The sequence below is a fragment of the Marmota flaviventris genome, chromosome 17, assembly GCF_047511675.1.
Source record: "Marmota flaviventris isolate mMarFla1 chromosome 17, mMarFla1.hap1, whole genome shotgun sequence".
NCBI lineage: Eukaryota > Metazoa > Chordata > Mammalia > Rodentia > Sciuridae > Marmota > Marmota flaviventris.
This window is the reverse complement of record NC_092514.1, coordinates 56,116,536-56,128,675: the sequence shown is the minus strand read 5'-3', so window position 1 is coordinate 56,128,675 and position 12,140 is coordinate 56,116,536. Positions and strand designations below refer to the sequence as shown.

The 12,140-nt window shown below is 37.8% G+C and overlaps 1 protein-coding gene across 1 annotated transcript in view; it reads left to right on the top strand.

The window, feature by feature from the left end:
- Positions 1-12,140, top strand: part of Ikzf3 (IKAROS family zinc finger 3) — a 91,053-nt gene that overhangs the window by 56,575 nt on the left and 22,338 nt on the right. Inside the window, exons 4-6 of the mRNA XM_027923143.3 lie at positions 3,940-4,200; positions 5,316-5,483; positions 7,670-7,786. Of these exons, the coding sequence (XP_027778944.1) occupies positions 3,940-4,200; positions 5,316-5,483; positions 7,670-7,786 (546 nt within the window). The remainder of the gene's footprint in view (positions 1-3,939; positions 4,201-5,315; positions 5,484-7,669; positions 7,787-12,140) is intronic.

Genomic DNA, 12,140 nt, shown 5'->3' with positions numbered 1-12,140 from the left:
AAGAATACTTAGAAGTTGTTTAGTTTGGTTAAAATTTGTTAAATTTTGACAGGGTGAGAATATGACCAGAGCTATAGTTTAGGAAGGGCAACCTTGTGGTAATATACAAGGTGATCTGGAAAGGAGAAAGGAGAACAATGTGGAGACCATGGGTTGTGGGAAAGGCAAGAGGGTCTGAGAATTATGACAATGGGCACAGGGAATAGTGAATGGGGCACAGATTGAAGATTGGGTACAAAGAGAACCAATGAGTGATTGAAAATGGGGTGCAAACAAGAAAAAAGAAGGATGACTCTAAGAATTGTAGTCTGAAAAACTGGGAAGATAACGAAGATAACTTTGGAAGAATGTGGAAATAGAAGACTGAAGACAGGGAGAGTTTACATCCAGAGATATATATTGGGGAACTAATTATTTAAGATGTTCATTGGAGGGTTAGAGTTATGGCTCAGTGGTAGAGTACTAGGTTGGCACATGTGAGGAACTGGGTTCAATCGTCAGCACCACATAAAAATTAATAAAGTAAAGGTTTTGTGTGCATCTACAACTAAAAAAAATTAAAAAGATGCTAGTTGGAGCTTTATGAATGGATGAAATCACCATAGGAGAGGTGTATAGAGGGAAGAAAACAGAGGATAACAGAAATAGGTAGGAGGCAGAGGGAGGAAAAAGAGGTAGAAAGAAGCAATCAGGAAGCAAGGGGAGGTACGATTTCATTGAAGAAATTGAAATATAGAAGAACAAGGAATTGTGGCCAGTGGTGTCAAGGACTACCAAGAAGTCAGGAGGAATAGCATAGAAAAAAGCTCTGGATTTAGAAATCAGGAGATTATCGGTAATCTTCAGGGAAGCAGATTCAGTGAATTATGGTGGCAGAAGCCAGATTCCAGGGGATTTTGTCAGTTTTGAGGCCATAGAGGCAGTAAGCATAAATAACCTCGTAGTAAATCTGACTAGAAAGGAATGTTGAGGGTTGGGGTTGTGGCTCAGTGGTAGAGTGCTTGCCTAGCGTGTGTGAGGCACTGGATTTGATCCTCATCACCACATAAAAAATAAATAAAATAAAGGTATTGTGTCCACCCACAACTTTAAAAAACATTTTTTAAAGAAAGAAAAGAATGTTGAGAGAGGGTATGTTTGGGCATGATGTGATGGAAGGCTAAAAACTAAATTGCAAACAGAATGAAAAGAGGAGGTGGCACCTAGGGAGCCTGAGGATATGGAGTTGACAGATCTTAAGACAAACTTGATGTAAAGAGGGAAAAGGAAAGGATTCCATAGTTTGAAGACTGAAAGAGGGGAGATGCCATTTGTAAAAATAAGTCAGTCACAAGTCAGAAGGAAGTTTGGAGTCAAAGATAACAAGTTTGACTTTAGACATGTTTATCAGCATTTTCTAGGAAAACTAAGTAGAGTTTCCTCCTTTCCTTTGCTCTAACAAGTCATCCTCTCAAGGAATGGAGTGAATCTCTTCATTAGAGCAGTCTAGTGTCTTTCCTGGATGTTTCAGTGGATATATTTGGAGTCTGAATGCTAAGCCCAGTAATCTCTCAGAAATCCTATTCATACCTTAGATTCTAATTTGTTCTAACATGCAGTTGTTTACCTTCACCTATAGAGAGGTCATGCAGGTCATTTATCTAAAACTGGTCAAGGAGCAATTATACCAGGAACTTTTTTGGTCCAGTACTCCAAAGGACTTCCCTAATTAATGGCTTGTCCATATGACTCTTATGCTTTCCCTATGACAGGTCCTAGTCTCAAATACTGTCTTTCTTGCTCTAAGGTCTGACCTTGAACCAAGTTGAAGTAGTATTGAGTTCCAGGCCAGGCTGACCAAAACCCTGAGAAAAGGAGCAGCTCTCTTCTGTTCTGTTTTTAGAAAGACCACCCCTTGATCTTGCTATTTTTTAATGTTCACTGACCATGGGGTGGCCTGAGAGTAGTCATATTTACATTTTCTAACCAAGATGAAAAGGATCCTTCTCTGCTGGCCCTTTCACTCTGCTGTTTATGGTTTTCAGTAGCTAAAGTTTTCCGTTGAGGTTCTTTTAAACGCCTACATGCAAACTGAAGAGCATTCAAGCTTTGGTGGGATATCACCCACAGCTGGAGTGATGGAGGAAGAAAGGAGGGTACAAGTCTCAGGTGCATCCTTCTCTTCAAAAAAACTTTTTTTAAAACAAAACCACTTAAGGAAACACTCCATCTGAAAGCAGGCAAGACCCATCCAGAGGAAGAAGAAAATGAACCCCTTTCCAAGCAGGACATAGGTTTCAATTCATATGCAACCCAGATCATAGGACAGGCAAATGTGGAACATGGCAAGCTTATCCTGCAGCCCTGCCTCTGCCAAAGAGCGAGAGCTGTGAACCGTGGACTGTGGTAAGCAGTGAAACAGGGCTGCAGCCAGGGCTCTGCTGGTGGTGGTTAAGCCCTGTCTTGCTCTATTAAGCAAACACAGTTAATATAGATGAAAGGTAACCTTGATAGAAGTGAAAATTGAAACTTGGGTAGAAGGTAGCAAGCCAGGCCCAGCTGCAGCTGTACTTCCTCCTGTGGGGCAACAGGAGCAACACTTACTGATGTGTTTTGGAAGGAGTGTGCTTTTTAAAAATATCTTTTTTTTTTTTTTTCAGAGTGTTTGGGTTTAACATCTACTCCAGTGAAGGGAGGGCATGGCATAGTTGGTAGGATGCCACTTAGACCTTTTATATCTAGTGTGTGAGGTCATATCCAAGTAATTGATAGGTCTGGATTAAGTTTCACATTTCAGTCACATATCTGCTACTACCTGGCTGTGTGAGCTCAGACAGATCTCTGGAAACCTCTGCTCCCAGATGTCCTCATCTGAGAAACAAGAGGGTCGGATTAGTTGATCTCTAATTTCCCTGTTAGCCTTAAATTCCATTGACTTGTGATTCCTCACAGGGAAGTACAACTTCCAATTTCCAAGAAGCAATGTTTAAAGCAGAAAGTATTTCTATAGCATACTTTTATACATGAAAAATCCCTTAAAAACACCTGTTATCTTGTCAGGCAAATATTTAGGTTTTGTTGGTGCTGGCACATAAATTTCCCTTCTCTGGTTCCTACGTTCTTCACTTTAAGAGTGTGACAGCCCTTTTTAAGATGGTACTTGTTCACCCAGCTCACTGGAGCCAGACCCTCCTCTCCTCTCCAGTTCTTAGGCCTATTCCTTCTTGCTTTGGGTCTGGGTGTCCCTTCCTTTGCTTAGAATGATCTCGTATACTTATGTCAATAGAAGTGGCTCCTTAGGTTGTACTTAAGAATTACTTCTCCTTTTATCTTTCTCAACACTATTTCACTAGCACTGACAGCTTCCTTTACTCTTAGTTTTGTGTCTTTATCAGTCCCAAGAGAGATAAGGAGATAAAATGTGTTTTAGCAGTTCATATGCATGGAAAGGGATGTGTGGCTCAAAATTAGAAAAAAAACGGTGCTAACTATTTAGTTCTCATAGTGGCTCACATCTCATAAATTGGATTTGTCTGAAGGATTAAAATGATATTTTCTCCTTGAAACCTAAGAGCACATCACCATTCCTTTTTAACTACAGCCACCAAAAAAGGTACTAGATCTCAGAGCTTTTCTTCTCCCCTAGTATTGGAGACAGGTTGCTCAAAATGTTCATTTCATGGTCCCTTAGAGCAGTTATGGCAAAAACTTATTATTTCTAATTTTCTGGATAGCTAAAACACTGTCATCTATTTTTATGTGTATGAGTATTTGTGTTTTCCAAAGATTGTGGTTTTGAATTGAAATAATGAGTAATCATCTTAATGGCATTTGTAGATGTACAATGTTATGTTAGCTCCTTTTGGTATTTAATTGTCAGTTGTGGGTCTCTGCTTTCTGAACTGCTTTCATAGCTTCAAATGCAGTCATTGTTCATGTCTTGCATTTTCTCCCCTGCAGATGATTCGATGAAAGAGAAAGATGAATACAGTGAAAGAGATGAGAATGTTTTAAAGACAGAGCCCTTGGGAAATGCAGAAGAGCCTGAAATTCCTTATAGCTATGCAAGAGAATATAATGAGTATGAAAATATTAAGCTGGAGAGACATGTTGTCTCGTATGATAGTGGCAGGCCAACCAGTGGAAAGATGAACTGCGATGTGTGTGGATTATCCTGCATTAGCTTCAATGTCTTAATGGTTCACAAGAGGAGCCATACTGGTAAATAGTCTCTTTTTTCCATAATTCTGAAAACTGTCCTAACACAGCCGCTCAAGGAATGAAGTGGTAGGATTTGGGGCTTTGGATTACTTCCAGTGATCTTTGCTATAATTTTGATGTATCTCTCCCTCCTGCTTCATTGTGCATTTGGCAAACATATTGTAAATGCTACAAAAAGAAGGAAAAAACAAGCCTATAGAGAGCACAGTGTTCTAGGCCAACCAAATGCTTTTTCTTCCATTAGTAAGTAAGGAGTTGAACTGTGTGATTTGCTTCTTAGATGATAATCTGTATATTTTTGCATAATACTTCGGTAAAAGCAGATCTCCTTACTGTTTTGGGTTTAATGTGGTAGATAAAAGGACATAGCTTTTTTTTTTAAACTTTATTTATTTATTTAAAATTTTTTTACTTGTAGATGGACACAATATCTTTATTTTTATTTCTTTTTTATGTGCTAAGGATCAAACCCAGTGCCTCATGCATGCTAGACAAGCGCTCAACCACTGAGCTACAACCCCAGCTCCTATTTATTTATTTTTTATGTGGTGCTGAGGATTGAACCCAGTGCCCCACACGTGCTAGGCAAGCATTCTACCACTGAGCCACAACCCCAGCCCAGGACACGGTTTTTATTACAAGTTTTTATAAAGACTGTATCTTCAGATAGTAAACAGGCAGTCTATAGGAAAGCTTGCAAATGACAGTCCCATTGAGCCAATAGATCCCATCTGACATCTGATATGAATACTCCAAAAAAGAGCCTCTCGATCCTTAACACCTTATTGGGGCTTGCGTCTGTCTTATTTCAAAGGAAATTATATTAAAAGGAATGCTAAGTAATATAAACATTTACATCTAGAAAACTCTGCAAGCTACCCTTGTCTCTTTGCTCTGATTCAAGACAAGACAATACCATCCTAAATGGGTGCTTCATTTCTTCCGGAGGGAAGATTTCATAAGTAATCTTGTTTGTCTGGAAATGCAGCTCCCAAGTGATCCCAGTGTGAACAGAACTGTCTAGAAGATGAGCTTTTGCCATAGGCATCTAATATGTGCATGTGCTTTTCCATTTGCCTGGTGAGCAGAATTTTTTTTTTTTGTCCCCTTTAAAGGTGAACGCCCGTTCCAGTGTAATCAGTGTGGGGCATCTTTTACTCAGAAAGGTAACCTCCTCCGCCACATTAAACTGCACACAGGGGAAAAACCTTTTAAGTGTCACCTCTGCAACTACGCATGCCAAAGAAGAGATGCGCTCACGGGGCATCTTAGGACACATTCTGGTAAGTGAGGGAAATGAACATTCCATGTCTAGTAACTGTGGAAGCTAGAAAGAGTTAAGTGTGGAGACTTTAATCTGTCATTCCAGTTCTGAAGGGTTACAACAGCAGACCTCTAGGGCTAATTGCACTTCCATTAAGGCATTAATTGCTCTCCGTCTGCCTCAGTAGAGATGATCTCCTCAACATCCTTACACCCCTGGAGAACAACAGTCAGACAGGAAGAGCCTGCCCTGGAAAAATGCCTTAATTTCTATAAGAAATTTAGAACCATCATTATTTTCTTATGGTAAACTTTATTAAAAGATTATTTTCCTCACACATAAACACACACACACACACAAACATACACACATTCCCTTCAGAAAACTGGACAAATGAATGTATAGTTTTAAAAGTATTTAAAAAAATTTTTAAAGAAAAAAATAAAACCTGTAAACCAAGTGTCAATCATTGTTGAGGGATCCTTTTTGGCCATTCTTGGCTAAGTTTCTTACACCCAACTTTCCCATCATTCAGCCTACTTATTTCTAATTTCTAAGAGATGGGCAGCAATAAAAATTCATAAAAAGCCATCTGCTCTCTTAAATATTTTTACTCCTTATTTTGACCAGGCAGAACAATACATTTTTTCAACCTTTAGAATTTCCTTCTTAGAAAAATAAAACTAGGTTTATTTTCAAATTTGGGACCTGATGTTCTTGATGTTATCTGACAAATTTTAATTGAAAAAAAAAAAGGTTTGTTTTTATGTCAATCTGAATCTACTGCTTCGACTAAAACCCAGCCCCGACCTCAAAACTTGTCACAATTGAGAGACTAGGATTAAACAAGTCAACCCAACAAAACCCCTCCTGAGAGATCATAAGTGGCAGGGAAGGTTTCTTTCTTTTACAGCTCATTTTTCAAAGTAGTGCACTAAGGGTGAGGTTCATTCAAAATTTAGAAAAGTTGTTTTCTGTTGCCTTTTACATAAAAGAAATAATAATAATAGGCATTTGTAAGACAGATTTTAGAGCTTAACTTTTTAGCTTTAGCAAACCTGCATTTTATTTTAGTCTGGGATTTCATAAAAATCTTATAGCACTTTAAATTCTAATGCCTCTGCTTTAAGCAGAGGAAGAAGAGTTAAAAAATAAAAATTTTAGGGGGCTGGGGTTGTGGCTCAAAGGTAGAGCACTCACCTAGCATGCATGAGGCACTGGGTCTGATCCTCAGCACCACATAAAAATAAAATAAAGATGTTGTGTCCACCTATAACTAAAAAATAAATATTTAAAAAATAAAAATATAAATATAAATTTTAGGGCTGGGGTGTAAGTCAGAGGTAGAGCACTTACCTAGCATACATGAATTCCTGAGTTCAAGCCCCAACACCACAAATGGAAAGAAAATTAAAATTTCAGTCCCTAAAACTGAAAAATTCTTCAGGTACATTTTATCAACAAGTCAGAAAAGCCAGGCTTGTGCAGAGAGTTTATTACTTATATATGTCATGCAATAAAGTATTTGGGGGGAGTTGAAAGGATAAATTTACCTAAATTATATGGTAGGTGAACTTTTGAGGAAACTTATGCTTTATCTTAAAAATTTAAATGAGGTCATTGTTACAATAAAACTTAATTCTATTAATTAAAATTATCCTTAGTTAATTAGTTCAGTTTGTATTGGTTAACCCAGACTTTGCTGTGCCACTTGACAAGGGTGAGATAAATTTATCCAAACATGTTGATGTTCTAGAGTTTCTAGCCGAATGGCTAACTCCCAAAAGCTATCACAGTCTATACTTAGAGCCAAATGGACATCACAAAATAAGGGACCCCTTCCCGTTTCCTTCTTACACCACACTAACCTTCTTGAGGAATAAAAGAGCCCTATTTTTGTCAAACAAGAAGAAGGAGATTTAACCTGGAGCCAAACACTATGCTCAATGGTGATTATTAAATCCAAATCCTTTTTTCTGAGACAGGAGAGGATCTTTTTGAAGAGTACTTTGACATAAGAATTAACCATAGTCCATAGCCTATTACAGCTTGCTGAATGTAAAACTAATATAGATTCAAAAGCACCCCAGTACACTGGCTCCGCTTAGCACTCTCATTTTCTGGTGAAGCTCTTGTAGTCTGCCATCTTTAGGGAGCCTCGGAGACTCCTGAAGGTCGCTGATTGCCCTTGTGCTCTCCTTTCAGTGGAGAAACCCTACAAATGTGAGTTTTGCGGTAGGAGTTACAAGCAGAGAAGTTCCCTTGAGGAGCACAAGGAGCGCTGCCGTACATTTCTTCAGAGCTCTGACCTGGGCGACACTGGTGAGTTCCACAATGCTCATGCTGCACACATTTTGTGAGTATCTGCCGTTTTAGGTGGTGGGATGTGATAGTAAATAAAATTCCCCAAACACCCTGCCCTCATGGAGTTTGTCTTTGGATGGGAACAGATTATGAATAAAGTAAGCAAACTATAAATTAGAAGGTTGGAAGGTAATAAGTGCTATTGAGAAAAAAAGTAATGAGCAGGGAGAGTGAGTCAGGGAAGACTTCAACAAAAAAAACACTTTAATATAGGCTTAAGGGCATGAGGAGTGAGCCCTGTAGATAACTAGGGAATAGCAAGTGCAAAGGCCCTGGGGCTCAAATTTAAAGTGTAAACATTCCTATATGACTGGAACAGAATGAGTAATGGAACATGAAGCCAGAGAGGAAATGGGAAACCAGATCCTATCAGACCTCATTTTGGCTTTTACTCTCAGTGAAATCTCTAGAGGGTTTTAAATCCAGAGAGTTGACATCATTAGACATCTCATTTGAAAAGAATCACTGTAACTCATCATTGAGAATAGATTGTATTTGGGGCAAGATTAGAAATTGAAGAGTACCATTGCAAGAATTCAAACCAAAGAAAATTGTGTCTTGGTCGTGGTAAAATTGATGAGATGTGTGTGTGTGTGTGTGTGTGTGTGTGTGTATAAAAGGCAGAGCTAACAGGATTTCCTAACAGGTTGATGAAGAATGGAGTTGTCAAGTAACTGAAATGGCAATTGGGGAGTGGCTAGGGAAGAGTTGGTTAAAACCACAAGGATTTTCTTTGCATAGGGCCCATAAGTCACATTTTTGCCTACTCATATGATTTATTGTGATGTTTATATTTGGATTTGGGGATTTCCTATTTTATTCAGTGATTTGAATTAGATGTCTACAGGTGAACACTAGACGTCTTTCTACATGTCAATTATGGCTGCATTTCCTTTTTTATTCTTTGGTTGAAACAGCTGAAATTTTTTTATATGGCATCTCTGAAGTTGTCCTTGTCCTATCCAGTTAACTATCAGCCTGGTCTCTGACTTGGGGTAAAGATGTTTTATTGGATTATGGGAAAAAAGGTACAGATCCCCTCATGGGATTTGGTGTTTGACAGAAGTAGCTGCAGTTGAATAATTTGAACAATCTAAAGCAGAAAGATTACAAAAATATTACAGAAATAAATGTGAAACTCAGGAATAATGGAGTAGAAACCATGAGTTTTTAAACTGCCCTTGTACAGTGAGAGGAAACTCTTGTTTTAGATAAAGCCTATTTTATGGTATAGGGAGCTGGCCAACTGAATTCCGTTGGTGTGTACTACTTCTGCTTTTTATCCTGATGGCATCTTTGGTTTTATCAAGGAGTTGGATTTCCTCCTTATTTCTGAAGAGAAATATTTACTCCTTAAAAAAAAAAAACCCTAAAACTTAGATTAAGCAACATACTTAATGTTAGGCAGTATTTGCCCAAGGACAGATGTAGGCCATCATTACTTGCACTTCTATATTTCAGACAATGGGCAAATCACTTACTATGAGAAATTCCCAAGTTAAAAAAATCCAAATTGAATCTATAGTATTTAAAGTTAGAAGGACAAAAGAGAACATCTAATCCTCATTTTAGAAATTGATACTTGTCAAAGTTCAGTGAATAACCTAAAAATCCCTAGAGCCTCAGTTGCTTTTGTGATTGGCTATGTTTATTTTTTTAATTTGGGATACAATTCACATACTATAAAATTCAGCTTTTTAAATCAAACAATTTAATAGCTTTCAGTATATTTACAAAGGTGTACAACTGTCACCCCCATTCCAGAACATTTCATCATCCCCAAAAGAAACCCTGTAACCACCAGTCGTCACTTCCCACCCCCTCTGGCAACACTAATCTACTTTCTGCCTCTATAAATTTGTTTATTCTGAACATTTCGTATAAATGGAATTATACAATATGTGCCCCTTTATGTCTGGTTTCTTCCACTTAGTGTGACATTTTTGAGATTCATCCATGTTGAGGTATGTACTAGTGCTTCATTCCTTTTTTATGATTCAATATTATTCCATTACATGGATTTGCCCACATTCTGTTTATATATTCATTACTTAATGGACATTTGGTGGGGAGTTCCACTTTTTGGTTTTATTTTCTCTATTTTTAAGTTGTAGTTGACACAATACCTTTATTTTACTTATTTATTTTATATGTAGTGCTGAGGATCGAACCCAGGGCCTCACACGTGCTAGGCGAGCACTCTACCACTGAGCCACAACCCAGCCCCTGATTTTCTCTATTTTTATTTATTTATTTTTTTTTTTTTTGAGAGAATTTTTTTTAATATTTATTTTTTAGTTTTTAGGCAGACACAACATCTTTGTTTGTATGTGGTGCTGAGGATCGAACCTCGATCTAACCCGGGCCTGAGGATCCAACCCGGGCCGCACGCATGCCAGGCGAGCGCGCTACCGCTTGAGCCACATCCCCAGCCCATGATTTTCTCTATTTTTAAAAGGTTAAATATTATCTGGTTAGCCAAAGAAACACAGTAACACATAGTAATAGACACACATATGTATATGTGCATGTCTTGATTCTCCTGGAAGTAGGGGGGGGAATCAGTAAATTATGTTCTACATACAATAACTACAAAATTATTGATTTTTCAGTAAGCCACTAACTTACTTTCCATCCTCACAACTAGAAATTTGAAATAAGGAAAAGTCTCAGAAGAAATATTTTATCTATCTTCAGTGGTATTTGGTGATTCAGGAAATGCTGAAATGCAGAGATTAATTTGCATTTCATAGAGTGGTTTGATGGATGTGTGCAACATACTTTTAAGTCTCAGCAAAAAAATAAAGGGCTAACCAAGTCAGCAAGTTTTAACTTTTTTAAACAAATATGTATAAAGGTGGTTTCAGGTGACAAAATGTATAAAGTCACAGCTTAAATATAAATACTGAATATCAATAAAGTATTACTCTATCTTTTATGTTTTAAATATCTCCTGATATTTAAATCTGAGATTGAAAATAATAAAGAATGTTTCATCCAGCACAAGCAATCCTTTAATTGTTGATAGTACTTCCTATATGGTTTCCATTTCTGTTTCTGTCTTAAAATTGGGATCATGGTATAGACAGACTATTCCATTCTGAGCCTGACTAATGCTGTACATCTTATGCCTTCATCCCTTACCTCTAAAGTGATGATGTTTCATGGCTACTATGGATACAACACTCACACATCAAGTGCTTATTTAAATTGAAGTTCAGTGGCCAGGTACAGTGGTGCACACCTGTCATATCAGCCACTTAAGAGGCTGATGCAGGAGAATCACAAGTTCAAGGTCAGCCGTAGCTCAGTGGGAATGTACTTGTCTAACATGTGTGAGGCCCTGGGTTCCATGGCCAGTACTATAAATAAATAAGTAAATAAATAAATATTGAAGTGCAGCATAGTAGGAGAGCTAAGCCCAGGGACAAAGCTGCCTCCACAAGGAAGCAGGCTTTTGTGGAAGCAGATGGATGAAAAAGCTTGACCAAGCTCCAAAAGACTGTGTAGGTATTGGGCAACAGAACTGGCCTTACTAATCATTTTATTTTATCCAGACAACATTTGTTGAGTTTAGTGTCAGAATTTTTTGTAAGATTGAGTAAAAGCTGAGCCCCTACTCTGGAAGAATTCACAACCCAATAATAAATTGATCTCTTGATACAATGCAGAGGCCTGATAGAGATACCTAAGTTATTGCTACTTCAGCCCAAGTTTCTATACTGGACATCAAAGTGACGCCATCAAAATAGTCCAGTTCTGTTGTCTTAATAGAGTATATATGGCCAGAAGAAAAAAAAAATCTGGAAGACTTGATTTGATTTTTTTTTTTTGAGAGAGAGAGAGAATTTTTTTTAATATTTATTTTTAAATTTTCGGTGGATACAACATCTTTATTTTAGTTTTATGTGGTGCTGAGGATCGAACCCAGTGCCCCGCGCATGCCAGGCGAGCACACTACCGCTTGAGCCACATCCTCAGCCCTAGACTTGATTTTCTTATTAGCTCCATCACTAATTCAAGGGACCAATAATTGGTATGGAGATTCAAATGAATCTCATTCCACACAAATTGGACTCATACATATTTTTGTGTAACAATGAGTTCCAGATTACTTTAATATTTTTAAAGTAATCGAATAATTACATTTATGGATGAATCCATAAGTCAGACTTTCCATCTTCACTGTCCTTGTTCCAAAAGAGCTGTTGCAAACATGAGGGTTTCAGAATAAATTTGTGTTTTTACCACTGTAGCAGAACAAAGAACAAAGTTCTTAAAAACTTGCCTATTTTCCAATTGATATCTCATG